Genomic DNA, 27,439 nt, shown 5'->3' with positions numbered 1-27,439 from the left:
TTGAACGTTGGAAATAGCAAAAGCTTATTATTTAAGGCACATCTAAAATTTTGCCCGGCTCCTGTAAAAACATGCCTGTATCCACTGAGCAGAATGTGTTATCAGGACTCTTGTAAAAAATGTATTGCAGATTGCACCATGCTTGTTATGGTCAGTGCTTACGCTGTCCAATATTCTGCCTTTTGGTGTAACTACAGCAGGAAATATAAAGACATGGCTGGAGTGCACCAGGAGGCAAGCTCTGGAAGGCTTAGCAAGGTCCTGGTGCTGCCTAGAGCCCCAAAGATTAAATAGATAACAAGCTGAAAGGTTGATTTTGATGGTCCCCTCACATTCGGTGCATAACCAGTTAGTTTTATATTTATTGCCGCAGGTCTTAAAGCAGCAACACAAGCAGTCGTGTTGTAATTCTTGCTTAGTTGAGTCTCCTGTGTTACTCCTCAGTTTCTAGCAGTTTGTATAGTATTTAACAGCACGTTTTCTCTTGGGATTAAGTTGACATAGTCATATTATGCCCACTATCCATTATCTACATTTGATCCCTAAAAGTGGAAGATTGATTTTAACTTGGCCCTGCTGCTTTTAAATCCCTTAATAGTGTAGACTCTGGCTGCATCTGAGACCTCCTGTTCAACCCTCATCCTTTTGGGTATTCAGGCAGTGACACCATTTGCCTTGTAGGGAATCCATCATCACTCATGCATTACTTTGGCAGGTGAATTGTGGTTTTAGTCTTTATTCCCGAAGGTGGGAAACTTGCTCCCTCTTGACTCTGTCTGTAATCATAACACACACATGTGCTTTCTTCTTCCAGGTGAACTTAAGTTGGTTTATCTGGAACATTTTCCACCCTTACAGTCAGGAATATCTGACTCATTTTATAAAGATGGCTAACAGTTTTTAATTAGGATCCATGTCAAGGCCTCTCAGTATTGTTTTCAGTATTCAATGTGTAGTGGAATCCCCCAGGATGCAAAATGAAGAAGCTAGAGTTTTGTTAGTAAAACAGGACTTCAGATACCTAAAATGTTATCTGTGTACCTACATGCTGTAACAGGCTTGATTTGTCTAGGTGTCAAGGGTCTGCTTTTTTGGCTGAAATTCACAAGTCCTGACCATGTAAAGCATCTCTAGAACACCATCCAGTTCCTTAAGAGAACAGATTTAAATCTCACTATATAGATGCACTGATCCTGGTAGAAGTTATCTTTTTTTCTTTTTTTTTTTTTTTTTTTTTATGTTACCCACACTGCAAGTAATGGGAATGGATTATTTACCTAACATTAGGCAGCTGAACTAAAAATATGGATGTGTGTTTACCCTTAAGACTTTTATGTTATTTTTATTGTCATTTTTGGACTTCTTGTCATTTAATAGATTTCTTGATACAGAACTTCTGCCTGCCCTTCAGTCGTACATACCCTGGTTTGTACTTCTTTTCTTTGGGTATCCAATTATGCCTGCAAAATTAGGATCCTTATCTAGTAAAACTAATTGTTATATTCAGCATCGATCAGTGAAAATAATGATGTGGGCGCTGTTAGGGGCTACATCTTCTCTCTTATTCTACAACCTCACAAGGTTATTTTGGAAGTAAATTAATGTTTATGAAACACTCAGATGCTGTAGTGATGAGCATCATAGAAAAACCCACAAGGAAGCTTGTAATTCTGTCTTCAGAGCATGGTTTGCATAGAATGCAGTAAATAAGGCCTAGGGCCACACATTGAACACTGAGGAGAAAACAAAATATCAAATAGCTGTTCATTAAGGCAGCATTATCTATCACGTGCAATGAATAAGTCAGGAATTCCAGTGGAATGGTTTTTTTGCTTTGCAGTGCTCAACTTTGTAATCATAATGTTTTTCTTTTTGCATTGTTCTGGATGTAATTTCTTATGATTGACTGATGAAAACAAAAAGGTCAGAAGGATGGTGTCTTGCTGAAACCAGCAGAGTTCATTGGAAGACGTATAGTTTTAGGATAAGTCCATGGGTTTTTGCCATTTGAACTAATAGAGAGAGATCTAGAGGCAGATGTGCGTATAGACAAATTTAGACACATATTTTTGGCCTTTATAACTAACTACAAGGAGATTTCTAGAAGAAAAAAAAAAAAGGTATTTTGGTATAAATTTTGAAAGTTCTAAATTAGATGAGGTGTTTGGCTAATTGGTCTGGAATAGGACTGAATAACAGTGTACATTCAAGATGCACCAACCTTTTTACATCATATGTCTTTACAGATGTTGCATCCTTAAGAATGGGCAAGGGTCCTGTAGAGAGCTCGCACAGTAGCTCAATGTCTTCAGCTAACGTTGATGCTCATCAATAATTGATGATATATATGCGTGATGTGCCAAATGTCGTTGACTGATATTAACATAAATGGGAAAGTGCTTGTCTTACCCAAGAAAACAGCATGTTTCTCACATCTTCTTTGTTATTGCTAAGTGCTTCTTACAGAAGTATTCCTTGAGAGCTTTGTAAGGGGAAAGAGTTTGTTCTGTGGTAGCAGATTTTTGTACTAAATGACTATGTATTTTCTGCTGACAGATGTCCAGTGTTGACCATTGTAAGAGCAGAGTACTTTAAGAATTTTTTCTCTTGACTTGCATGCAAAAGTCTTTTTCAAGGCTATACCTTAGACTGCCAACTCAATACATTAACACAGCTAAAAAGTTTGTGCAATGTTTTTTAAGTACCGCAGAAACTCTGAAGCAATTTCTAAGGGGAAGAACAAAATGTTGTGCAGGTATGTCCAGGGGTATTCTCTTACAGGAAGATACTGTGGGAAAATTTATCATTTTGTGCAGCCTAGCATTTTCCAGAGGCAGTATCAGTCTTTGTAAGCAAAGGATAAAAGTTACCCCTTGCAGGAATAGGTTAGTAACATAAAAAGTTGGAAAAAAGATCCTTCAGAGGAAAAGAAATCCTCCTTCTTCATCTCTGCTTCAATTCAGACACTGATGAACTCATATTTGTCCGTGCTTGTGACTATGCCATGTAAACTGCTCTGGAGAGGATATTATTTATTATTTTTCTGTCACTGTTTGGAGCACCAAATAACTTCTGGATGGCATACCTGTAGTCTGCAATAGATTGACATTCATTCTATGGAATGATTTACTAGACATGAAATTCAGTATTTTTTTCCTGCTTTTTCTTCAACCTTCTCCTCTTAAACTCATTCTATTTTTTTTTGCAAATTTTCAGTCTTTTTCTTCTATTTTCAGTGCTTGTTGGTCTGTCTTTCTGTCCCCCTTTTTCCCCATTCCTTACTTTATAGTCATTATATTTGCCCATTTTGCATCATGTTCTCAGTATCTTCAAGAGAGCTTTAGCTTGTTCCTCCTACTATATTCTCCACTCTCTCTTCTTTTTTCTTCTTTTCTTTTTTTTTTTTTTTTTTATCAAGAGTTTTCCTACTTCACTGGATGAGAAAGGATGACCAAATCTCTTTTTTTTTTTTTTTTTTTTTTTTTTTTTTTTTTTGTGCGTTAGGTCTTCAAACCTCCCTCCTTTCCATCCCTCAAATCCATCAAATTAGTCTCCTTCTAGCACATTCTGGAACCCACTCCAAGGCTTTCCTCCTTTGGATTCATGACAAGTGCTCTGTATCCTGAAGGTAGCACGGAGGACTCAGAGATGTGAGCTTGATCTGGCACTGCAGTACCTCAAAACAGGTGAATATTAGTGGATATTAGTTAGTGGAGAACATGCTGAACCAACAGCTGCTTCAGGAAAACAACCTAACCTGAGTTTCATATGTTAAAATCCCATTAATTCCCAACAATTGTTAAAAAAAGATAAAATAAAAAGGAAAAAAAGGAGAGAAGATGGCCAAACCTATAGAACAGTCAGTGTTCTCATGCTTGAAATGGATATTAGCTTTTAATTCTAAGACCTACACTCTGATCATGTAGCTAATGTCATACCTTAATTGGTACATTTGTGAAGCAGTTTTAATTTTGTGAAGTCAAATTTTACTACATGTTTCTAGTACATGCTTAAGTACCGTTTCTCTTCTTTGAGGAATAAAAATAACCTCAGAACTCTCATAAAGGAACTTTAAAAAGTAAACAAAAGTATACTACCCAGATAATCACATTTTCTTATTATTTTCTGGGCATTGCAATACAGCAATTTATTTTAGGACCAGAATTTACATACACTTCTAAATTATACTTGACAAAATAACATTGTATGTCAATTCAGTGTGCTGGAGTTTGAAAACCTGTTTGTCCCATCTCTGTGACTGTGCAGAACTTCCATGCTAACTGAAAAGAGGAACCTTGGCCAGTGTATTATGCAGGACTGAATCTTCCCTCTTTTTTAATATAGCTTCCTAATTGTTTGTGAATAAAATCTGTTGAATGTGAACTGAGGTAATGTGCCTTTCCTGAATCTGCAGGCAGGTAATTTTCATGTCTCTGAACTTGCTCATAGGCGTTCCAAGTATCTGTGTAGTGAAAGGTACAGGATTGTTCATTGTTTTCCTTTTCAAGGGTGACCTGTAAAGCAACATCACTAATAATCTGAAATTAATGCAACAGCGGGTACTGGAGCGACTTTCCAGAAAGGCCTGACCAAATGAACATGTGTGTGCCAGATGAAGTGTACATATTTTTTCTTCTCTTTTCTTTTGATCACTTGGGTGTGTGACTGAGCAGAGTATTGTGTGGTTGAATAGACAAACAGAAACCAATGCTGTGAATCCCTCTGGAAATACAGGCTTGACGATCAGATAAGGGACACTTATCATTTTATCTGGAGTTAGTAGAAAGAATGGATCCAAAATAGCTGCTTAGTAGAACTCCCACAATCTTTTCTTCTCAGTAGGGCAAATACCAAAGCATCCACTGACTTTGGTGGTACTAGAGTGTGAATTGCTCTCAATAGCAACATTTTTATATACACATGTAGATATGTGTGTGTGTGCATGTAGTCAGCCTGCATCAGGTAAGAGTAAGTGGCAACTGACTAATGAAAAACCAAGCAGTTTCTTTTTTTTATGGCTCCTAACTGTGTTGTAGGAGAGGGCTATTTCTTTGTTTTTAAAGACAGAAAACAAACAGGGATTTTCTTATGACATGTGAACAGATATATCTTTTCTAATCTTCAGGTTATACTCTTTGGTATCATCCTTCAGGCATCAGTTATAAATCTCCCATTAACATTAACAGGAATTGTTTGTGCCTCAGTCTAAAAAAATACTTTGTGTCGGTTTTTTTTTTCTCTTGGTGATGTAAAAAATCCCCCAAATCCCAACCTCGTATGTTTGATTATTTATGCTTACAGACTCTCTAAAACGCAGTTATCTCAGCATAACTTAGAAGGGCTGGTGTTGTCTGTTATAGTGTTATCTATGAAGGAAACTTAAGGCATTTAAACGTTTCAATAGCAACTCACTCAATGAACAAAGTAATGAAGAAGGGCTTTTCTAGTCTTAGGACATTAGACTTTGAACCTTCCAGAAGGCTACAGTGACCAGTGCCTCCAAACACAGGGTTTTCAGGTAGCACTTTTAGAATTCTCTGTCATTAGACTTTGAGCCTTCCAGAAGGCTACAGTGACCAGTGCCTCCAAACACTGGGTTATTAGGTAGCATTTTTAGAATTTCTGGGAGGTAATTTGTGCAGAATAAAAGGCCTAAAAAAATAAGCATTTCAAAATAGTAATTCCAATTAGTTATATTCATTTTTACCAGCCCTGCAGCTCAGAGCAAATGAAAGATTAAATAACAGTCTTACTGATCAGATTCAAGTAGTTTGAAAAATGGTGGTTCTGCACTGAAATTTTTAAAAATGTGTCAAGCAGTCACTTGTCCAAATTCCATGACAAAACCAAGCTCACTCCCCTTTTTCTGCCCTGTGGAGCTCAGAGTAGGTGCTGGATTGGCAGCCTGAAAAAGGTTTTCTGCTACTGAACCATATGAAAGAGAGGTCTTAGTGTCACGTGTCCCAGTCTTGACCCAAAGAAAAGGATAAGCTTCATGTAAGTCCTTCCCTAGTCTTTTGATGGAGATAACCAATAAGGTTGCAGTTGTAATTGGGGTGTTTGCTGGAATGACAATACCAAGGCCAAACAGCAGCTACAGGCAGGTGACAAACCTTCAGCCTTCTAGACGTGAGAAATGAATGCCTTATGTAGTTCATAAAGTATTTTTAAAGGGCATATTGCTTTTAGGAGGAAAACAACTGCAGTGGGACCAATTGTTGATGTAGACCTTACTCGCAGGACCTTGAAAAAACAGGCCCTGAAAAGCAGTGTTTATTTAAATACTGTAGCTGGACATACACTAGAAGTCATAATGAGGCTACTTAGTGGAATTTGTTTTCAGGTTTTTATTCAAATTCAAGATGTTGTATGTTTTTCAGAAATGGATATCTCTTTACACTCAAATATGCTGCCTGTTCTCACACTCTCACACACGCATACACATATTTCATATTTTTTCTCAGGACGCTGTGGCTTCCAGAAGCCATTCATTACTGGATTGTTCCTTCTATTTGAAAGAATATCGGCCCACACAGTTAAGTAACAATTGTCTGTAGGCTTCATCCTCTTCATGCAGAAGTGTGTGGGTGAGGAGTATTTAACCTGGTTGTAAACTCAAGGAAATAGCTCTCAATTCCCTCAGTGCTGGAGAAGGTTTCAGGAAAAGTATTAAAATTAAAGGGAAAACGAGAGTTTCCCACTTGAGAGGGACAAGGGAATGTGGTGAATTCCCAAGATTATTGGTGTGTTTGTGCTGTTTGTCCCATCTTCCATATTAAGCATGATTTGTGTCCATTTGGCAGAGACCTTGTCTGATCATGCCGCTTGCTAACAACTATTGTAGCTGGACACTGAGTTGTGCTAAGTTTTGGAAGACTGATTGCTCTTACTGTAAATGGGTACATAGCTTTCAGACCCCTTTGCACACATCAAACTCCCTAAGGACAGGCCATGTATTCCTTTCAAAACCCATGTTGCAAATAATGTGAAGCAAATTGTTAGCAGCTTTGTGGTAAAGGGCAATATTTCTTCCTGGTAGGTTTTCCTCTCTGGTTCATGCTCTTTCTCTGCATATGAGGGTGGCAGAGCATAAGCTTACAGATAATTGAGCTTGCTGCTTGTTTCCTGAAGAGCTCCCACAAACATGTTTTTAAATCGTTGAATCTGGGTCGTTGGCCATGAAGTTGCATATATTTGTCTAATATGTATCACTTCTTTCCATCTACACTTACCATTTTTTTTCTCCAGAGTGAAATTGATCCAGTGTTTTGTGTTTGCTATAAATACACATCTCAGCTGTATTTCTATCCTTTGTGTCAACATTAAAATTCCCTTGTTCTATGTTTAGCTTGAATAATTACCAAACCATTTGCAATTAGAACTCTAGGATATGACCTCACACTGATTTATTCCTTCGATTCTTTCTGTATTTAATACATTTCAGATACTGAAAATACCAAATCTTTGTCCTTTTATTTTGATGTTTATCAGTAATGGAAACATTCCAAAACAATCAGCCAAATACCTATGCTTTGTTCATTTATTGCCTTCTCTGAAGATAAATTGACTGTACTCAACTCTCTTCAGCATTTTTCTTCACCTAGATATTATTGCCTTGTGCAGCCACCCCAAGGTGACTGTTATCACTTAATTAAATCCTTGCACGCTGGGAAGAAAAAACAACATTGTTCGTTCATAACCCCAAGGAGGTGTTTTTTTTTTTCCTTTAAGCCACTAAGCTTTTTCCCTGTTTTATTAACTTATTCCTGGCTACAACAAGACATACTTTGTTGATGAGCAAAAGGTTGTATTAGCTTTTTATTTTCTGGGTAAACTTATCTTTTCTCTGGGAAAAAAATGTGGGCATTACAACAAAGAAAAAAAATGGGATCTCTCCAAACCCTGCAATTCTAGTAAAGGTCTGTGTAAACATCAAGCTAGTAAAGAGAAACAGGGGAGTAGCAGGAAGGAAATGAGAAAATAAAATGCAAACATAAAATTGGAACAAGACAAAAAAAGTAAGATGACGTGTATGTACACAGAGAAACTACTGCAGTGCTAAGGGAAAATTGGCATAAGGAATAGCATTTTTGAAGAGAAAAATATATCAGGGCTCTTTATGTTACTGTCTAGGGCAGCATCTTTTTATTAGCCTCTTGGTTAATGTCCTTTCTCTGCCTATTGATTTTAGACTACATAACACTGTGCTCTTGCTTTTCCCTTTGCATTTTTTTCCATAGTGCACAATCCGGCTTGAAAACTGTAAGAGGAAACATTGCAGATGAGCAGTGAATATGTGAGAGCTGTGATTTGCTTTTATGTTGTTTTAAGCACAGTACTTCATATGAGAAAGTTCACTTGAAGCAGTGAGTTGCCAGAATATGCACAATGGTTTCGCTGCCTTTTTGCTCATTTCTAGTCCATTAAACGAAGGACCAGAAAATAGGTTTATCTGCTCTAAAATTTGGGCTCGAGCAACCATATGTATTTGTTCATGATGCTAAATCCTTTTGTTACCTGCTGTGTTCAAGAAGCATTTACAAATAGTAAATGCTATTTAAAGCTGTAATATTTGCAAGAGCAGTTTATGCTGTGATATCATTTGTACGAGAAGCGTAACATTTTAGCATGTAATAGAAAAGAGCTTTTAAGAGTTGGATAATTGTGATTTTTGAAATATTACTACTTGTAATGTGTAGACTATAATTATTGTAGCTCATAGACCGTAGTATAAGTTTGTATGTGAACCGCAAGGTATTGATAGATTTGTACGGATTTGCTCCAAATCCAGCATGTCTGTAGTATGTATCAGTAGTTAGCCTCTGGAAATTCCCTGTTCATGATAAAGTTTCAGCCTAAAGTCTGGGATTTCTTCTTTTTTCTGTGCATTTAAATTCTTGTCTGTACCTTTCTGGATCAAATAATTAATTTTACAATGTTTATGCAGCTTAAATGTCTCTCTTCTTTAGCAATAACAAAAATCTTTCAGCTTACCTTCACAGATTCTAGGAATGCTTTCCAAAGTCTGTGCAATGGATCTGCCATCCACAGTGATTTAAAATATACTGTGTGTTTTTATCTAATCTATTTTAACTTTGAGGCCTATAGACTATAAACCTGTCTGCACATCTTAATGAACATATCACAAAGGTATCTGAAGCCTCTTTTATTTGAAATAAGGGGAATAACAAATTTATCAGTTATCAAGATTTTAGGTTTGGTTTGGTTTCCCATTACTATTAGAGAGTGGTTTAGGAAACACTAGTTCTGTACTGAATTAAATTTCAGTGTCAAATGAGTGGGATTTCTCAGAAGGCGATAGTTTTGGCATCAGTAAGACATTTAGGAGTCAGCTGGAGGCAGAATTTGATATTTAAATTATGGACACTAATTTGAAATAGCTGTAATATGTACATACTTTATATGTACCTTACAAAACTGGTTTTGTCAGACTTTTTTCCTTTTTTTGTGTGCTCCTAATCAGAAAGTCTAGTTCTACATTTGTTGCATTATATGATTTTTCATCAATAATTTTAACACTAGTCTGTGGTATTGGTGGGTGCCATAGTGACTTCATTGCAGGATTTGGAAATGGCACAGGAGCTTGTGAGAGAGAATTTTATTCCAACAGCACTTAGCTAGAATTGTATGACAAGTTATATTGTGGTTTCAACCAAGGATGCTATAAGGTTTCGTACACCATGAATGTCCATCTTTTAGGGTTAAAAAGCATTCTGAATTTCTGAGTACTCTGGTGTGTTTATTTTATTTTCTGTTAAAAACTTAATTTAGAAATAAATACAGTCTTAAGTACCATCGGATACCACCTCTAGCAAGTTGAATTGTAATCCTGCTAAGGATAGCACTAGACTGAAAATACTGTTTAGATTTTAAACCCTAGTCAGAACTCAAACAGTCTTCTCAGATGTGGAAAACATTTGGTTATATTTCTGTTGCAGTTATTTTGTGTGTATGTGCTTCTGCTCTTTCCCATCTGGTTTCAAACCAGAATCAGGAAAGGACTGATAAAACGCTATTTCTTTTTCACTATAGTGACTGAAAACAGATTGAAGAAATTCAGATAAATGTCGGAACTCGTTAAAGCATGACCACTTAAATTTATTTATTTTAAGTTGGAAGGGTTGCTGCCAATTAAAATGGCAAATTTACATGCAGAAGTCTATCTATGCTGCTTTCTGTGTTGTGTCAGGCAGCACGTTCATTTGGGCATGGTAACAGAACAGAATCTGAACTGGAAAGACATGCACACAGCGGCATAAAAAGCACTAACAGCATCTGGTTGCCTATTTGACAGGACAAGGGGTAATAGTTTTAAATAAAAAAGGAGGTAGATTTGCACTGGATGTAAGGAAGAAATTTTTACAATGAGGGTGGTGAAATGGTGGAACAGGTTGCCCATAGAGGTTGTAGATGCCCCATCCCTGGAAACGTTCGAGGTCAGGGTGGAGGGGACTCTGAGCAACCCGATCTAGTTGAAGATGGCCCCTCGTTGTAGCGGGGGTAGACTAGATGGCCTTTAAAAGTCTCTTCCAACCCAAACTATTCTATGATTCAATTTAATTCTGGCTTAAGGTAGTTTTTGGTGGTTCTGAGTACAGGAAAATGGTGCTAACATTTGGCAAGAGGAGCAGTTTGCTTTCATCAGTTCCATTGATGAAAGCAGTTTTACTACAGTCATCTTCAGGAGAGACTTTAACCTTCAGGTCTGCTACAAATTGGAATGAAACGGACAGTAACAGTGCAGAGCAATCATGTCAGTTCCTACTTGGGACACAGGATACAACATATGGATTGTTGACATGTGCAATAAATAGCATTAGGGTTGGTGGTGTCAAGACTTATTTGGGGCTCTTTAGATAATATGGCATATGGATTATTGACACAACCGACAACTACTGTACTCTGCAGTGTCAAGGAAATCTTGAGCACCCTTTGATGAGCAGGTTATTGATACTTTCTGCTGCAGCTGCTCCAGGGGACCCCTTAAGGCATATAAGTCTGGCTGCACACTAAAACCCTGTGGTAAAAATACGGAGGAACATTTTCATGTGGTTACTGTGAAACTGCCTTTAAAAGGGAAAAAAAAACCAAAACCCAAACATATTCTTGGTTGAAACTGTGTTTCTGGCTCAGCTGATGCTGTATGGACAGATCATAACCCACTCACCCCTCCCAACACTAGAAATTAGGATTTTATTATGGAAATACAAACAGACCCTTAATTATCACAGCAGTCAGAGGTGCTGCTATAATATATTAGCTTGTATTTAAAAAAGAATATAAACCTTTTTCACTGAAAGAGCTGCTCTGTGCTGTTGATATGCTTGAATTTATGCAATGAGCTGGTAAACAGCAATACTTATCTTTACCTATGCAGGCATTGGAGGTGAACTCAGAAAAAAAAAAAAAAAGGAAAAAGAAAAAAACAAGGAAGGAAGCAAGGGAGGGAAAAAGGGAGGGAGAAATGCAGTATTTTCTCACAGCCTAGGGTGAGATTAGAGACCTGTCAATGGTAGAGCTACATGCTGTCTTCTCACCTGGTCTCATATTCCAGCTGTGAAACAGAAGTGGAAGGTCAGCATAGCAATGGTGTTTTGTAGTAGCAAACCGAGTTGATTTCTTGAAAGCATTCAGGACCAGACCTCAAATACTGTCAGGATAACTGATTTTCACATAAACATTCATTCCCCACTTTTGTGTGAAATGTATTTCTGGAGTGAGGCACTGTAACCTCAAAACCCTTGAAGGAGGTACAGCAACCTATCATACAGATATCAACTTTACTGTGGGGAATGCAGATGTAGTGGCTAATTACTTCAGGGGAAGATTTTGAAATATTTCTATTATTAATGAGGTCTCTAGCTTGTTTCAGGAAGTTAATTGCTTGCTTCTCTGTTAGTCCCACATATTTGTAGTACTTCTGTGCTCCCCGCTCTTAACTGCACAGGTGAGTGAATGGAAGCCAGTTCTTCTGTGGGTACTAGAATAGCACAGCATAGTTTTCTGTAGATTTCCATCTTGTCTTCTGTTGACTTTTCTGTCTGAGACAGGGCAATCTGGCTGAGGCTTTTTCAGCGCTCAGGGCATTTGTAAGGTCTCTACTAAGTGACGTCTAATGCTATAGGAACTCATAGTCCAGCTTTTACTGCTGCAAAGGCTTGGTTTTTGGTGTTTTTCCATGCCTCTATGAACCGAACGTCTAGTAACTAGCAGGTTCAGATTCATGCCAGTCCAGATTCTTCTTGTTTCAAGGGTCACAGGGGTAAGGAGGCAAGCGGCAGTAATAGTTCTGGAGGCTTTTGTGTACTGGTCTTTACTGGAAAAATAAACAGCTGCTTTAATTTAATCCAGCTGTATATGGATCCCAGAAAACTTCAGAGTGGACATCTGTAGAACTGCTTCGCACTCTCATAGGTGGAGAAAGACTTGGTATAGCAAATGGTTCTTCTGCATTCGTACAAGGATTAATGACAGCTGGAGGAATTCCCAGCTGATTAGAACCAGGTTCTGTCTTCTTTGCATTATAATATGGGATAAGAGACTGATGATAACATACATTTTCATTTTTTACCATGTATCTGCTAAAGGTTACAGTTAGAAACAGCACTGGATTGAATGGACTTTGGATTTGTTCTTAATATTTTCTGTTCTTATTATATCTATATTCCATTGTCTATAAAGTATTCTCAAAATGTTCTACTTTCAAGGAGAGTATAAATCAGAATGATATGCTAGGCAAAGAACTCAACTCAATTTCTCATTCAAATCTATTTTGGTTGTCTGTATTGCCATCTAATAGATTAAATATGCTAAACATAAGCCCCTCATCCTGTTCTTCCCGGAGCACAGCTTCTCTGCTTCATATGTATGAAATTGTGTGATGCAAGTGAGAACACATGTACTCAGTTCTGGGCTAGAGGTCTAATTCTAGCAAGCCAATTGTCAGGATCAGTCACCAAAGCATGTGAGTACCTACTAAGCGCAGATGTTATTTTAAGAGTGCAATTAACTCTGTATCACAAATTCTTCCGTATATTTTTTTCACCTAATTTTTTTGGACAACAGACATTTAGATACCTTTATCTGTTTGCTTTCACATAGTATCAGATTGTGTAGCTTGAAAGAAAAGTGAACCAAACATGGTTCAAGATATACAATGAATAAATGATCAGTTTGAATGGAGCTTACGTAAACTGAAATATTGATATGTAACAATTGATAAATTGATGTAACAATTGATAAACAATTGATCAATTGTACCATTGATATGGTAACAATAAGAGGACGAGGGGACAAGATAGGACAAGAGGTAATGGTTTTAAATTGAAAGAGGGGAGATTTAGATCAGATACTAGAAATAAATTCTTTACTGTGAGGGTGGTGAGGCAGTAGAACAGGTTGCCCAGAGAAGTTGTGGATGTCCCATTCCTGGAGGTTCAAGACCAGGCTGGGTGGGGCTTTGAGCAATCTGGTCTAGTGGGAGGTGCAACTGGAGGGGGTTTGGAACTCGGTGATCTTTAAGGTGCCTTCCAACTCTAACCATTCTATGATTCTACAATTCTATGGTTCACAGCAACACTTATTGCTCCCACTATCAGTTGTGCCTTGTATAGATGGTTCTACAAGCACAGTGTTTCCGTGAGATCAGATTCGCACAATCTCTTGCTGTGTGGTCTGAGGTGCAGGTCTGGGCACTCAGCCCTCATTCTGCCAACTCTCACTATTTATCATAGCTTCTGCTACTGCGTCAGCTCACTCCTTCAGTTTTGCCACTTATGGTAGTAAACGTTATGCAGGTGCACACAGTGTCAAGTCTTTTACTCAGGGCAGCACCTCTGTGCGCAAATGCATATGTGATTGGAATATTTGTACCACCGAAGGGCAGAAACCACTTGGTATTCAAATCCTATGTATCCCAAGCAAAGCCAGTCCACAGCCAGGTATATACTTAATCCTGACCCGAAGCAATCACATTCTCAGGGTAAGAGATATATAATGTAATCTCTGTATGATAAGGCTTATCCTAAATAGATATAGTTGATTGTATTAGATGGCATGCAGTTACTGGTATCACATTCTGCTGTCCAAACAGTCTGGAAACAACCCTAGGAATCCTATATAATTGAAGGGTAGAAACTCATCAGGAATTGGCATCATAAAGATGAAAGGTCAGTGCTTTAATACACAACTCCCACAAAATTGAATTTTAATTAAGTGCGACAGTGTTGAATCCCTCCCTCAGGAGTTCTTTTTCTCCCTTTTTCTTTACACTAATATATATAGCCCTCCTCTCAAAAAGAGAATAACAAAGACAGTATAAATATTCTGCCTAGTAAGATTTTAACTTCAGCAGTTTTCAACAGTGGTTAGTATAGCATGTACTAATGTAATGTACTAGTGTTTTGTTTTAGAAATGAATCATTTATGCAGAAGAATGGACAATGAAAAAAATAGCATTTTTCAATGAGAACAGCAGTTTTTAATCTTTTTGTGTGTGTATGTGTATACCAGTGGATCCCAAAAATTGTCCATTGGTGGTTTATATACTCTGTTGTGAATTTAAGTCTATAGACAGTAAGTTTACTTTTTTCAGTTACCTTTCATAGCCCCTTCAAACAGCTCAGGTTGAAGTTGTTGCAAATGAATAGTTCAGATTGTCTAGACTGTTGAATAGTTAAGTTTTCAGTTTGAATAGTTCAGGCTGAAATCAGTCAGATGGAAGACCACAGACTGGAAACCACTGATACGGACACAGAGAATGTACAATTTACTGAATGTCTTCTTGCAATAAAACTGTCTGTGTGTCATGTCAAAGATTACTATATCACCATTTTCCACTTGTTCCAAAAGAAGCAAAGAAAGTAAACTCATATTTCCCATCTCTTACTACTGGGTACTACTTACCTTCTAAAATATTTTACTCAAGAGAGGTTTCCTCACCGTCTCTGAAAAACAATCCGAATGCTTCAAGTTGTAGCAGATCATCAGACAGTTAAAAGCTTAATGCCATGGCAGCCTAACATGTAAGTTAAAATAACCTGCACAGCCAGCTGACTTCAGCAGTGCTAGCGCTGTGCTGGGTAAAGCATCAAACCACTTCTAACAAATAGTTTAATTCCCTCAATGCCCATCAGCGTGTCTTCTACATGAAAACCTGTATGAAGAATTTCAACAGTTCAGCTCAGCAATTTAGATCAGTTAATCAAATCAGAAGCATAGTAATGAGCAGAGATGTAGAGGATATAACAAAACAGTGCAAGTACTTGACCAAAAAAATTTCACAGTGATAATTAAAGATCATCTGGCTTCTATCATGTTACTCAGTTTTGTTGTTCTTATCTGTATTTTGGCACTGATACAGTTGTCTGCATGTTATATGAATGGGTTTGCCAAAAAGCAAACAAACAAAAAAAATTATCCTGTGATAAACTGCGTGCAGAGTAAGTGCAAGCTGTCTGTCCTGTTGTTGTTTTTTTTTTTTTTTCATATTAGTAAGCCTCACTATTTCTCTCTTCTAATAGCCTTGCAATATAACCCAAGGATATGTTTTTTCCCCTACTGTGATGCCAACTTCTCAGCAAGTCTAATAGCTTTCATGGTGCAGTTTCCTCTATCCAGTCAGGATGGTTTGGGATTTTTCAGCATTGTAGAATGGCCTTCTAGAAAAAAATCAAATTGCTATCTACAAGGCAGAGATCCCTAAAAGTCATTTATTGTGTTTGTATACAGAAAATTGTCAAACTCTTAATCTCAGATTTTTTTCTTGAACTCCTGTCACTTACAGATTTGTAATCTTTCTGTGATTCTCTGCCTCATCTCTGATTTATGTCAATCTATTATCAGTGAATAAACCCAGGAGTACACCTTAAGAACCTGACTACCACCTTTAAACATCATTCTTTCCTTGAAACATTTCTCCTTTACACTTGCCACTTTTGCAATGGTTCTGATCTGGAGCAAAATCTGTTTTTCTTAATCAAGTACTCAATCTGCCCCTGCGACTTTTTGCTGCTTTGGTTACATAAACATACTTATTCTGTAAGTCTGGTGAAAGATGCATCAAGGGAACCAGTGAAGTTTACTCTTCCTCCTTCATTTCTTGGCTTTGAGCTGTAAAGCAGATCTCATTATTGACACATTTATTTTTTGGCACTTCCTTGTTGTCATAAATTGCATCCTGACCACACGAGCAAAGAGCACGAAGATGACAAATTTGGAAGCTGGCATCAAAGTCCATTCTAACCACATCCTTTGAGCTTGTCCTCTTACCTCATCTTTTTTACTGTAGTTGTTTTAGTGCCAAATACATGTTGCTTTGTTGCCAAGTATGTGTCATTAATTCACAAGGAGTTTATGGTCATGTAGTCATATAACCATTATGGTGGACTGTGATTGAAAAAATTGCAGTGGTATGAAAGTTGAAAATAGAATTTTCTGTGTGTTTAATGTTGGGATTTTTACTCAGTGGTAAAAAGCTTGTAGCCTGAGGAACACCGCAGTAAGTTCTATGCCTTTTTATTTTATTTGGGCTTTTGTTTTGTTTTGTTTTCTGCAAGGGGCTAAAGGAGAAGGAATAAAGATTTTAGAGATTTTTGTAAGTCTGTAGATGATCAAACTTAGTTGCTCATTTTTATTGATGTGTATCAAATACACTCCATGTAAAATCTTATTTCCAAGAATAATATTTCAATTGTCTTGTAGTACTTAATTGTGAAAGCCCAAGGTCAGATTTTCCACCTAAGTAGTTATGCTGTTGTATGATTGTTGGTGTTGCTGGAGGATATTGCTCTGACATCTTAATAGTGAGAGCACAGTAGATGGACACCGAGGTTTTGAATCAGATTTCTGTTAGCCTTCCTTTATGCCTTTTATTTAATTTTAAACTCCCATCCAAGAATGGTTGCCATGTTGAAATGAAACTTACTTTTTTGTTACTGTCTTTAGTAAATCATATTTTATAAGCCATGCTGTAACACAATAAATAAATTATGCAATGATATGTTTATTATAAGAGAGGGACTATTTGCTTTCGTAAATGTCAATTGCATCCAATACTGCCTCTCTTTAAAAAAAAACAAACATTTTTGCTGGTATTGAATGTTGTATGTCTAATTGGTGAGAGGCTTTGTCCTCAAATTAATGTTCAGCTCCAGTTATAATATCATTATGTCACAACAGTGAAAAATTCTAATTAAGATGATCTGTTTGCCAGGAAAAAGTTTAGTATATCAATTAATCTGTTTTATCATGGGGGAGTACTCCCTTCCCCAACCCCTATCTCCTGATCAGAGCCTGAATGATGAGAAAAACATCACAGATGCGTGCTGCATTGGACAAAGAACACATGCATGCATTTAAATCATGTATATCTTACTTTTTACTGATGTAATTGTGAAATATGTTCTTTTTGCATTCATAATTAGGGGGTGGAACAGATGGTGAAGGCTTAGTTTAAAATAATCTGTCATTAGAATAACCTAGCCTACTGGTAATTCTTCACTCTAACTGGAGTTTAGGTCAGGGTAACAGGGTTTTTTGCATCATTGGAATACACTAGAAAGAATTAGGGACTTCATGGATAGTGTGAAATATGAGGATATTCTCCAGAAGGACACTGTAGTAAGACTTCAGTGAATTAAATTTGCCTGTAGTGGGAATATGCAAAAATGGCGAGGACAAAATTCCTCTGACAAATATAAATCCATTTAGTACGATGCATTATACATTAGTGCATACTCGGTCAAAGTGGTACAGTGGGTTTCATATCCAGAGAGGAAATAACCTCACTATTCTACAAATACTGGAAAAGGCACTTAGTATTTTGGGTTAAAAACCTGCACTTTACATTTTCATATTATTCTGATGTCAGAGGATATAAATTATAATCATTGGCGTTATTATGCAGAGGTGCTGTAGCTAGTGACTTTTACATCTGAGTCTAACTTCCTTCATGTCTACCACATTGACTTGCTGGTATGTGACAAAGGAAATCTTATATCAGTCCTGTGTGGCTGTTTGGGAACAGTTTTCAGGAATAAGAAAAATGGCTCAGTAAATCGGATACTTGGATGTCTATAAAGCGTTATTTTTGTGTTTCCTCTAAGATTTCATTCTCTAACAGCTTTGAAGAAAGCATATAGATTTCAGCATGGTATTATGATAAGTCTTCTCGAGGAGGGGCAAGCATTAACATTTGTGTCGGTTCTTTTTCATCTTAATCCAACCTTGGTTAATAATCAGAAAATTCTACATAGTGGGTAAGAAGATGTAATTAACCCTTTGACCCCAGAATCTTAATTGGCGCCTGTTGAAAACAGTGGGGCAGTTAAAAAAAAAAAAAAAATTAAAAAGTAGCCTGTGGTGATTGAAACAGCATAATACATAATGGTTTTCTGAAATCAAAAGTACTAGGGAACTTCAGCTTTAATCACATTTTGCATAAAAAACAGTAAGTGTAGGTTTAAACAAGAGGTTGCCAGTCTTCCTTAAATTGGATTGGGCTCAAAATTCTCATTTGGGGTCACCCTGACCCTTTTTCAGCTGCCATACTAGATGGGATAAGACTGAGTTTATGACAGTCAATTTCATTTATAAAAATAAAAAAGAAATTAACTCAAGAATATTTTCCTAACAGAAGGCACTCAACCTTGCTTCAATGAAAATAGGACATTTTATGAAAAAGCAGTTACCTTTGCATGCCCTATTTCTATATTATAGTCGATTGTAACTCTGGAACATCTGAAACAGGAATCCTACCTGCCGTTGAACTACAGTGAAACTGTTCAGAAATTCTGGCTGGAAATTACATTGTGGCACTCATTTTGAAAGAGATTCGAAAGCTGACTAAATCCAGTATCCTTTTCACATTTATTGTGTCCTTCCAGAGATTTCTCATTAAAACAAAATTGTTTGTAAATAGGTAGTATACAATGGTATCAAATACTCTTTTTCAGTATATAACATAACCTCTGTTTTGTTGCCTGCCACCTTCTCTGAAGTCTGCTGCTCTCTTGGCATGCACGAAGGACATACGCTTTATGAAAAATTGAAAAATTTCAACACGCATTACTTAAATAATAAATATTCATAAATAATACCTATGAATAACGAATGAGACAGTCCTTCAGAACTACTGTTTGACCTGTATATGGAACAACAACATTGTCACAAAAGTGGTGCATCTCAGCCCTTTCGTACTGGTGGGAGGAATTGCCTTGCACTGGAAGGTGACTATTTCTCCCCCTATTTTTATTGTCGTTTTTCTTAAGTATTAGGACATGAGCTTAGTACCTGGGGCGTTTGTTCTAATGTCTTTGTATTTTGGGCATGGAAGTAGTTAGCTGTTCCATTAGCTATTAATCTGTGGCTTTTTCAAAATATGAACTTTCTGATTTTGCTCTATTAAACAAAACGCTGGATTTGGTCAGTAGTTGTACCCATGCATAACTTTAGGGAGGAGGGAAAGGAAATGGAGAAAGAAGAACTGATCAGTACTTAGTGTCTCGCTTGGCATAATGAACCAATTTTACAGCAAGGGAAATGACTAATCATACAAGACGCCAGAAGAGTTCTGGGTATGCTGCATTGGTTCTGCCAGTCCATCAGCGGTGCCTGCTTAGTATCTCCCTTGTAAAACTAGGAGGCAAAAGTAAGGAATAGTGTCCCAAAAAGAAAGAGAGGAAAAGGGTAAAGAACTTCAACTGTTTAACTGAAAGGAGAGGATCAGAGTCAATGGCATGGAAAAGTAGCAAGCTCTTAAGATGTCTAACACTTCTCACGTTAATACCCTTACTAGTTGCTGATGACTTTCCAAACTTTAGCCATGAAAGTTGAAATTTCTTGGTACAGTTGTGTCCACCAAAGATAGTTTTATTTGTTTATATTTTTCCAGCAAAACTGGTTTCAGCCAATTCTAAGACAACACTAAGGAAAACTTTTATGCCTAATCAGTACTAAAAGTTTTCTTCAAACTTTTGTTTCATTATGAAGCCTGAATTCCTAAATAGATGATGTGCAGAAAAGAAGTCGGAAAGCCATCAGTGACTCAGAGAATTATTTTTTGCTGAATCCCAATATGCCAGGTAATTATACAGTAATGCAGTGTACTAAACAGAACAGATCATAAAGATGCTCCAACTGTATGTAATTCTTGAGTAAAAGAACAAGAGCACACTAAAAACCTGTATATATGAAAAGCTGAGAAGAGGAAAGTGGTTTTTATATGATGCACAGATAACCTGTAAAACTTCTTTCCTCAAGATATCATTGAGCCAAGAATATAACAACCTGAGCTTAGAAAGAAGCTTCTAATTGGCTTCTAATTACCTACATAACCATAATGGATATGTCAAACACTGGTCTGAAGCATCTAGGTACACACTGTCAGCCCCAGGAAAACCAACCGCTGCAGACAGGTTGTTAGTCTGATTCAGTGTGGCAATTTATTGTTGCTTGTGGAGAATGGCATCCTAGCAAGAACATATATAGGTGGCCAGGAAATCAGGGTGACGGTTCTCAGTTTTATTTCTGCCAGAGGATTAAAACAATTTCCTCAAAGGAACATGGGACAGAGCATCAGGAAAACTTAAACCAAGACCTTTAAAGATTTACTCTTCTGATCTTTCTGTGATGGGGAAAGTGGATAGTAGCAAAAGAAATGATACATGGTGGGGGAAATCAAATGTGTAAAGGTTTTGATTGTCCTTGTATGGGTCTAAGTCTGAACTTCAGTGTTCCAAATTTTCCACCTGTTATTGATGTTAAAATTCAAGGAACTGATGTTAATCATTTGAAAAGAAATGATGATGATTTATAAGAGGCCATAAATGGCTTGCATAATATAAATGTTTTTACATGAAGGAAATCTATGCAGATTTACATTTTTATTAATTCATAAATATAAATTAGAGTCTTTCTTTAATGCAGTGTCTTTAGTGAGGGTTTGTTTTCCAATATGTGGCTTATTCTTTTTAGAAAACACAGATTTTTGAACTAATTCCACCAGCTACTACATCAGAGAGGGGTGAACACTTGGCAAAGACAGCTCCTGACCAGCAGCATGTTAGAAATTAATCAAGAAGCAGAAGAATGAAAAAATTAAAAAACCCCAGAAATCACTGTTCTGTGTTTGAAAAGGGGTGAAATGATTGAAAAGGAGTGAAATTATTACATGACTTTGTCATCATATATCTCCATCAAATTTGTGTGCATCTCGTATTTTTTCTTTCAAAACCACGTTGATCTGTCAAATGCCACAGTTATATTTTTACTTTACACATACCTTTATCCCAAGGGGATATTTGGGGTGGGATTTTTTAGGATTATTTCTTGTTCATCACAACATTTGGGGTTTTTCTTATTTTAGGAGTTATTTTAGCATTTCTAATTTCTGGAATTTTGTGATTTTACTTTTGCAATGGTGAATGTTTGTTTGCCAATAATCAGCCTCATAAAAAGCGTAAAAGTAAAGGTACATATAGCGTATGAAAGGCAGTTTCTTCCCAGTGAAGATTTGCTTTTATTCCTAGAGGTATATTTTCTTCTTGATGTGCAGTGATTTACTCTGTGTGTCAGTTTAGAATATAGTCCTTTGTTTATTAACAGCAGTCATGTTTCAAAAGGTATGCAGTAATCTGTGTAGTCGTATTTTGATTTTTGCAGTTGCAATGGAAACCACATCCAAAGACTTGAACCTGTCAAAATAAAATCTGATCTAGAGTTTTACACCAAAGGGATGAAATTCATAACATTTCTATAGACCTAAGCTGTAAACATATTTGACAGTAATCTGCTGATTGGCTTTGTTTGTTGTCTCACAAAAGGAAAATGGGGGTGGTGTGGTGTGTGTGTGTGCATGAGTGTGTGTGTAATCCTCAATTAATTAACAAATTATTGAGGTCCATAGTGGTTTGAGTGATGGTAGGATTTTATTTTCTTTTTTTCAGTTTTTGGAAGTGGAAATTTGCTGATTTGATTCTGGGAGATGGCGGGGGGGGGGAGAATCTTCTTATATACCATTTGATTGGAAGGTTATTTGTTTTCCTTATTTATTTCTTCCTATAAAAAATTGAGTAATATTTTATTTTTCTGTATTTCCTCTGTCATGCAAATGAGATAAATTTTATACAGTATATGGTGTATGTAAGCATGACAATAAATCCTTGAATTTTGGAATATACTCATATGCTGTTTGTTACTATGTAGACAGAATGTAAAGGAATTGTCTTAAGGATTCAAATTAAAAACACTCTCATAGAAATCAGAACATCAGAACATTTTCCTCAATTTGTTCTGCAATGCCTTTGTTTGAATTGATTTCTATATGGAACTTAGACATTTTTATTAATCTGGTCACTTTTTTTTTTTCTTCCTCATTCTGTAGTCCCTGGATGGATTTGTATTTGCACTAAATCAAGAAGGAAAATTTTTGTACATTTCAGAAACTGTCTCCATCTATTTAGGCCTGTCCCAAGTAAGTACATCCTTTGATTCTAAAAAGTAACTGTGTATGATGTGTTCTTCTGTTAATCACTCTTAAAGAAATAATAATTTAGTTTCTGGATTTTGTGTGGATTATTGAATTAATTATTTAAAGTTGTGTCTGGTTCATCCTGAGAAATAGTTGAAAAACATGTCTATCAGTACTGGACGTTGAGATAAGACGAACTCGTGCCTGAAAACTTTTTGCCATGAAGGATCATTATTAATTTATTGAGAACAAATGAAGTTTCTTTTCTCAGTTGTTTTGAACTTTAAACCTCTATACCTGATAGGAAAGGGACATACTAATAGTACTTCCCTTGTGTCCTATTACTGGATGTTTATGGAGTACCCTGCATTATCCAGGGAGCTGACACAATGACAGGGAGTCATTTGGAGTCAAGAAATGCTGAAAGAGACCATTAAAATGTCTTGCAGGGAGGGTTCCAACAAGGACACGTTTTGCTGCTTTCACAAATGCTCACTGATATGAAAAGACAAATTTATAAAATATAATAGTTTATATATTTTTTTCATTTAATTGCTGACAACTGTTTTTCAAAGACTAAGAGGCAGGAAAAAAGTGGGAGAAAAGTTGCTTGTTGATGCTTATTCCTAATCTTGCAGCATTCAGAAATGTTTGGGAAGGATAGCTTCTTTCTGCTTGTACATAGAAATGCAGCAGAAAGATTCTGCATGATGATTTTCAGAGTAGGATAATCTACTTCTATTGCAGTTACCCTGAGGAGAAAAAGAAAAACTGAGATAATATTTCTTTCAGCTCCTTTAAATTGGGGCCCATACTGCTATTAGCACTGGCAACTGTCAGTTTTGCTGTACCCCAACAACAATGAGATGGGAAATTCTAACATTTGGTGCAGAAAAAGACTAATTTTAAATATTAGCTGGTGAGAATACGAATAGAGGTTCATTAGCTCCTCAAAGAACATGCAAGCAATTGGCTGTAATAAGTTCAGTAATTGTTATTTTGTGCTGGCTTTAGCAAACCAAATGATAGAAATGGAAACAGAACTGTTTCTGACTCATATCAGTATTCTTGTCTCTCATTAAAGTCCCTCGTTTTGTAATAGACTTTAATCCCTGCCTTAATCTGTTTGGGAGTTAGTATCAAGAATCTCAAATTTTGAAATCGGTGCGCCACCATGTTGTTAATACAGTAAAGAATCGGAACTTTAATGTTTATTATTGTCTTATGCTCATATTAATCTATTTTATGCATAGTATCCAACGAAGTTTAATAAGCCAGTAAAGAAGAAGGATGGATAATTAGTTTAAGCAGGTAAATGCTAATTAGGAAACTCCTGAAAGGCATCCATTATACACTAGCTTAAAACAAATTTTACAGCCCTGGTTAGTGGTGTAATCCAAATTCTGTCAAGGCAACTGCATTTTCTGTAATTGAGATGTGTATGTTTGCTTTGCATAACAGATGGCTCTGTATGCTTAGACTGATAGCTAGGAAAATAATAATTGCATTATTCTGGCCAAAAGAATATTAGCTCTTGGGTTTTGGCCATTTCAGTCAGTCCTCCTGCCAGCACAGCATATGCACATATATGGATTGGATTTTCAAGGAAATTGATGCATCTGGAATAGTGTGGCCATCTGAAATATCATCTGTTCAAGAAAAATTTGGCTTTAACCCTATGCTGTCTCTTGTTAAAAGCATTTTCTGCCACTGTCTTTTAACTATAGGAGTTGGTCTTTCTGGACTCTGAGTTTACATCATGTCGTTAGGACTTTACACTTAATCTTATCCCCATATACATTTCAAGCAAGGGTTCACATAAATTAAGCAATTGTTTTTGCATGTTAGACTATTTGATATATCAGGACAAATGTTTCCTTGCGTTTACTGCTGAAAGCATTAATGGAAAAACTACAAAAAATCAGAAGCAAGATTTTGGATTTTAATACAATAATAGATGAAATTTACTGAGATTTACTAAAATATTCATGATGTTCACTGTTCTTCTGTCTTTATGGAGATATTTTGTGTTTCTCAGATCTACTGTATTTATATTTTTAATTTTTTTTTTTTGGTATAACACTATATAGCTAGGTCTCTTCATAATGACAAAATAGATGCTGTAGCTACTTGTTACTAAATCACTATTCAAAGTGTTATTTGTTACAAACAATATTGGCAAGAATAACTGTAAAACCAGAACATACTATACATGGAAATGCTACTGTTTGCACTACAACAATCTTAAAATACTTGTGAATTCTGAATTTCTGGAATGGTGTGATTTGATATATGTGGTATTGCATTCCTTGCGCTGCAAGTAAACATTGATAGGTCCCTATCCTGGTACTCCCTAACTGTATATTTATATAGAACCTCTAAGTAATTTTGCACTTCAAAAAGTCTGGATGTACATTATAAGCATTTTTATTTGAATTATTTTCTTCAAGTGCTGACTTTGGAGTCTTACTTTCTAGTCAAATGACTTCTTAGAGACTTCATCCTTATTTGGTTGGGAATTTTTTTCTTTTTTCACTAGTATGCATGGAAATAATGTGGAATATATTTTGTACTTGCAAAGCAAAATCTCATGTCTCTTAGCTAAAGGAAAATAGTCCTTGTACCGAATCTCAGCAGTTGAAAACAGTTTTTTGTGGAACCCAGTTTTTCTCTTTTCTGAACACTGAGAGCCAGTGGTACAAAACAAATGTTGATGTTCTATGATAGCTGCAGGGCTAATAGTAAAGAAATCTGATAAAACAATGTCTTGGGAGGTAACCTGGCAATGATGATAATAAAGTTACTCCTGGCAAAAATAACAGTATATTTGAACAGTAAACAAAAATTACAATAAACACTCTTTCAACGTTACAAGTAATGTACCTTACATGTAGACACCCATAGATATATATATGTTTTGAACACTTTATCTTCCAGCTAATCTAATCAAGAATTCTAAGTTAGTTTGGCAGATGTGGATTTTAGAGCACACTGCGGATTTGCAATCAGAGCAGTTTCAGAGAACACAGATACACTTCAAAGTAGAGGGAAAGATACAAAGTTAGCTAAAAATAATGAGTGAGAGAAGGAAGAGAATAAAAGCAACAGAAATGGGCCAAAATCTCCCAGTTATATCCTTACTCTGTGTAAGTTTTCATAACTCAATTATGCTTGGGGCAAGCTGAGATAGTCCAACATCCTTTCCAGTACTCAGTAGTTTCAGGAACTGTAGTGTTTGTTGGAAGACCCAGGCATGTCTAGAAATGTGCAATATAGAGCCAGGATTTTTTCCGTAAGTCAGACAGCATGACCTGTGATGGTGTAGCTTACCCTGTTGCCAATACAAACGGCTTTTTACCCTGCACCTCTGTAGTGATGTAAAAATGTTTTATCTCCATATTTATCTATTCTCTGACATTTTCAAGTAATTTTTTGATACCAAGGTAATTGCCATCTTTTTGAATACCAAGTCACAATATCCTTTGAGAAATGGGATGAGATTTCAAAAGTAGATGGATAAAATGAGTCACCATATCTGGACATTGAAGAGGCACTCAAATCACTCCTTCGGGCACTTAGAAGTCAGTATCAGTGCTTACCTAAGAGATTTCAATTCTTTTGCAAAGTCTCTGTGCTTGAGACTTAGGTAAAAAATATGCTAAAACAGAAGTTGTAACAAATAAGGAGAAATATCCAGAACAAAGGATAAAAAACCATATAGGTTTCAGGGTCGATATAAAATATTATGGGCTGATAAGCTGGCAAGAATACTTTTGTGTTCAGGAAACAAGTTCTTAATCACCTCTCACCAACAATTGTGCTCAAGAAGGATATTATGCCTTGCTTCCCCTCTGCGAGATCCACATCTTAAAGTGAAGTATTTCCTACCTGTGCTCCTACTTGTCCAGAACACAGACCAGTTTGCAAATTGGCCTGTTGAAAAAAGAACTCACTAAAAAGGAGCAGTGCAGCTGCAGACATAATAGGAGATAATAGGAAGGAGGGAAAAAAAAATAAATTGTTGAGATTTTGTCCTTTTTAAAACAAAGCAGGCAAAGCCAACAGGTATATTACATGGGTACTGTGTTACTGGTAGCATAAGCTATCTCCTTATTTTGGATTTCTGTGCATTTGTTCTATGAAATGGCAAATAAAATTACAGCTACAGCACACAAGTACAAGGTCAAATAAATGACAGTACTCGGTCTATTTGTGAAGCTATTCTGAAAAGGAACCATGGTGCCAAATGTGGTTTATTTGAATAATAAAGAAGAATTAGATTCCCCTGATAACTTGGCTGAGGGCCAATAAATCACTGGAGGTTAAGAATGCTTTGCAACTGCCATGTATTTCTTTTGCTTTTACGAAGCACATACCTCAACTACTATGCTCTACCTGTTTTTCAATGCAAATCAGGTTGAGGTTAGTAGATGGTTAAAGGATTGCTTTTGTGCTCTCTTTGCTTCAAAAATAATATAAAGCAATCTTGACACTTGCATTCATTGTATAAGTTCTCCCTTATTTCCCCCCTGTATCATTATCTAAATAAAAATAATTTTTAAAATAAATATTAAAAAAATCCAAGCAAAAAATAACAAAAAAAGCCATAAACTTCAAGGAAAACCACAATTTTTAAAAGCAAATCTAGACAATAATCAATTGAAAAAAGAGCTTGCTTTTTTTGTTGTTGTTTCAGTGTTCTGAATTTAAATGCTACTATGTAGAATGATCTTTTCTGCTCATTTAGTGAATTGGTGCATGAGCATTGTTTTAATAGTTTGTCCCCTTTAAAAATTACAGAATATTAGAGAATATCAGCCTGGGAAATTCTGTGTTGGTCATGTTTTTTAAATAAGTTTTTTTGCTTAACGTTCAGCATAAGGAAGTTCATTTACTGTTATCCTTTATGCTAAAAGAAGTGAGCAAGGGAGGAGCTCTGTTGAAATAGAG

The 27,439-nt window shown here is 36.4% G+C and overlaps 1 protein-coding gene across 2 annotated transcripts in view; it reads left to right on the top strand.

Moving 5' to 3' along the window:
- NPAS3 (neuronal PAS domain protein 3) overlaps nt 1–27,439 on the top strand; it is a 611,505-nt gene that overhangs the window by 402,718 nt on the left and 181,348 nt on the right. For both annotated transcript variants that reach the window (XM_014942056.1, XM_014942057.1), the window contains one exon: nt 22,403–22,492. In XM_014942056.1, coding sequence (XP_014797542.1) covers nt 22,403–22,492 — 90 coding nt within the window. The remainder of the gene's footprint in view (nt 1–22,402; nt 22,493–27,439) is intronic.

This window comes from Calidris pugnax, unplaced genomic scaffold (assembly GCF_001431845.1).
Source record: "Calidris pugnax isolate Ruff unplaced genomic scaffold, ASM143184v1 scaffold56, whole genome shotgun sequence".
Taxonomy (NCBI): Eukaryota; Metazoa; Chordata; class Aves; order Charadriiformes; family Scolopacidae; genus Calidris; species Calidris pugnax.
This window is presented reverse-complemented; position numbering and strand designations above follow the sequence as displayed.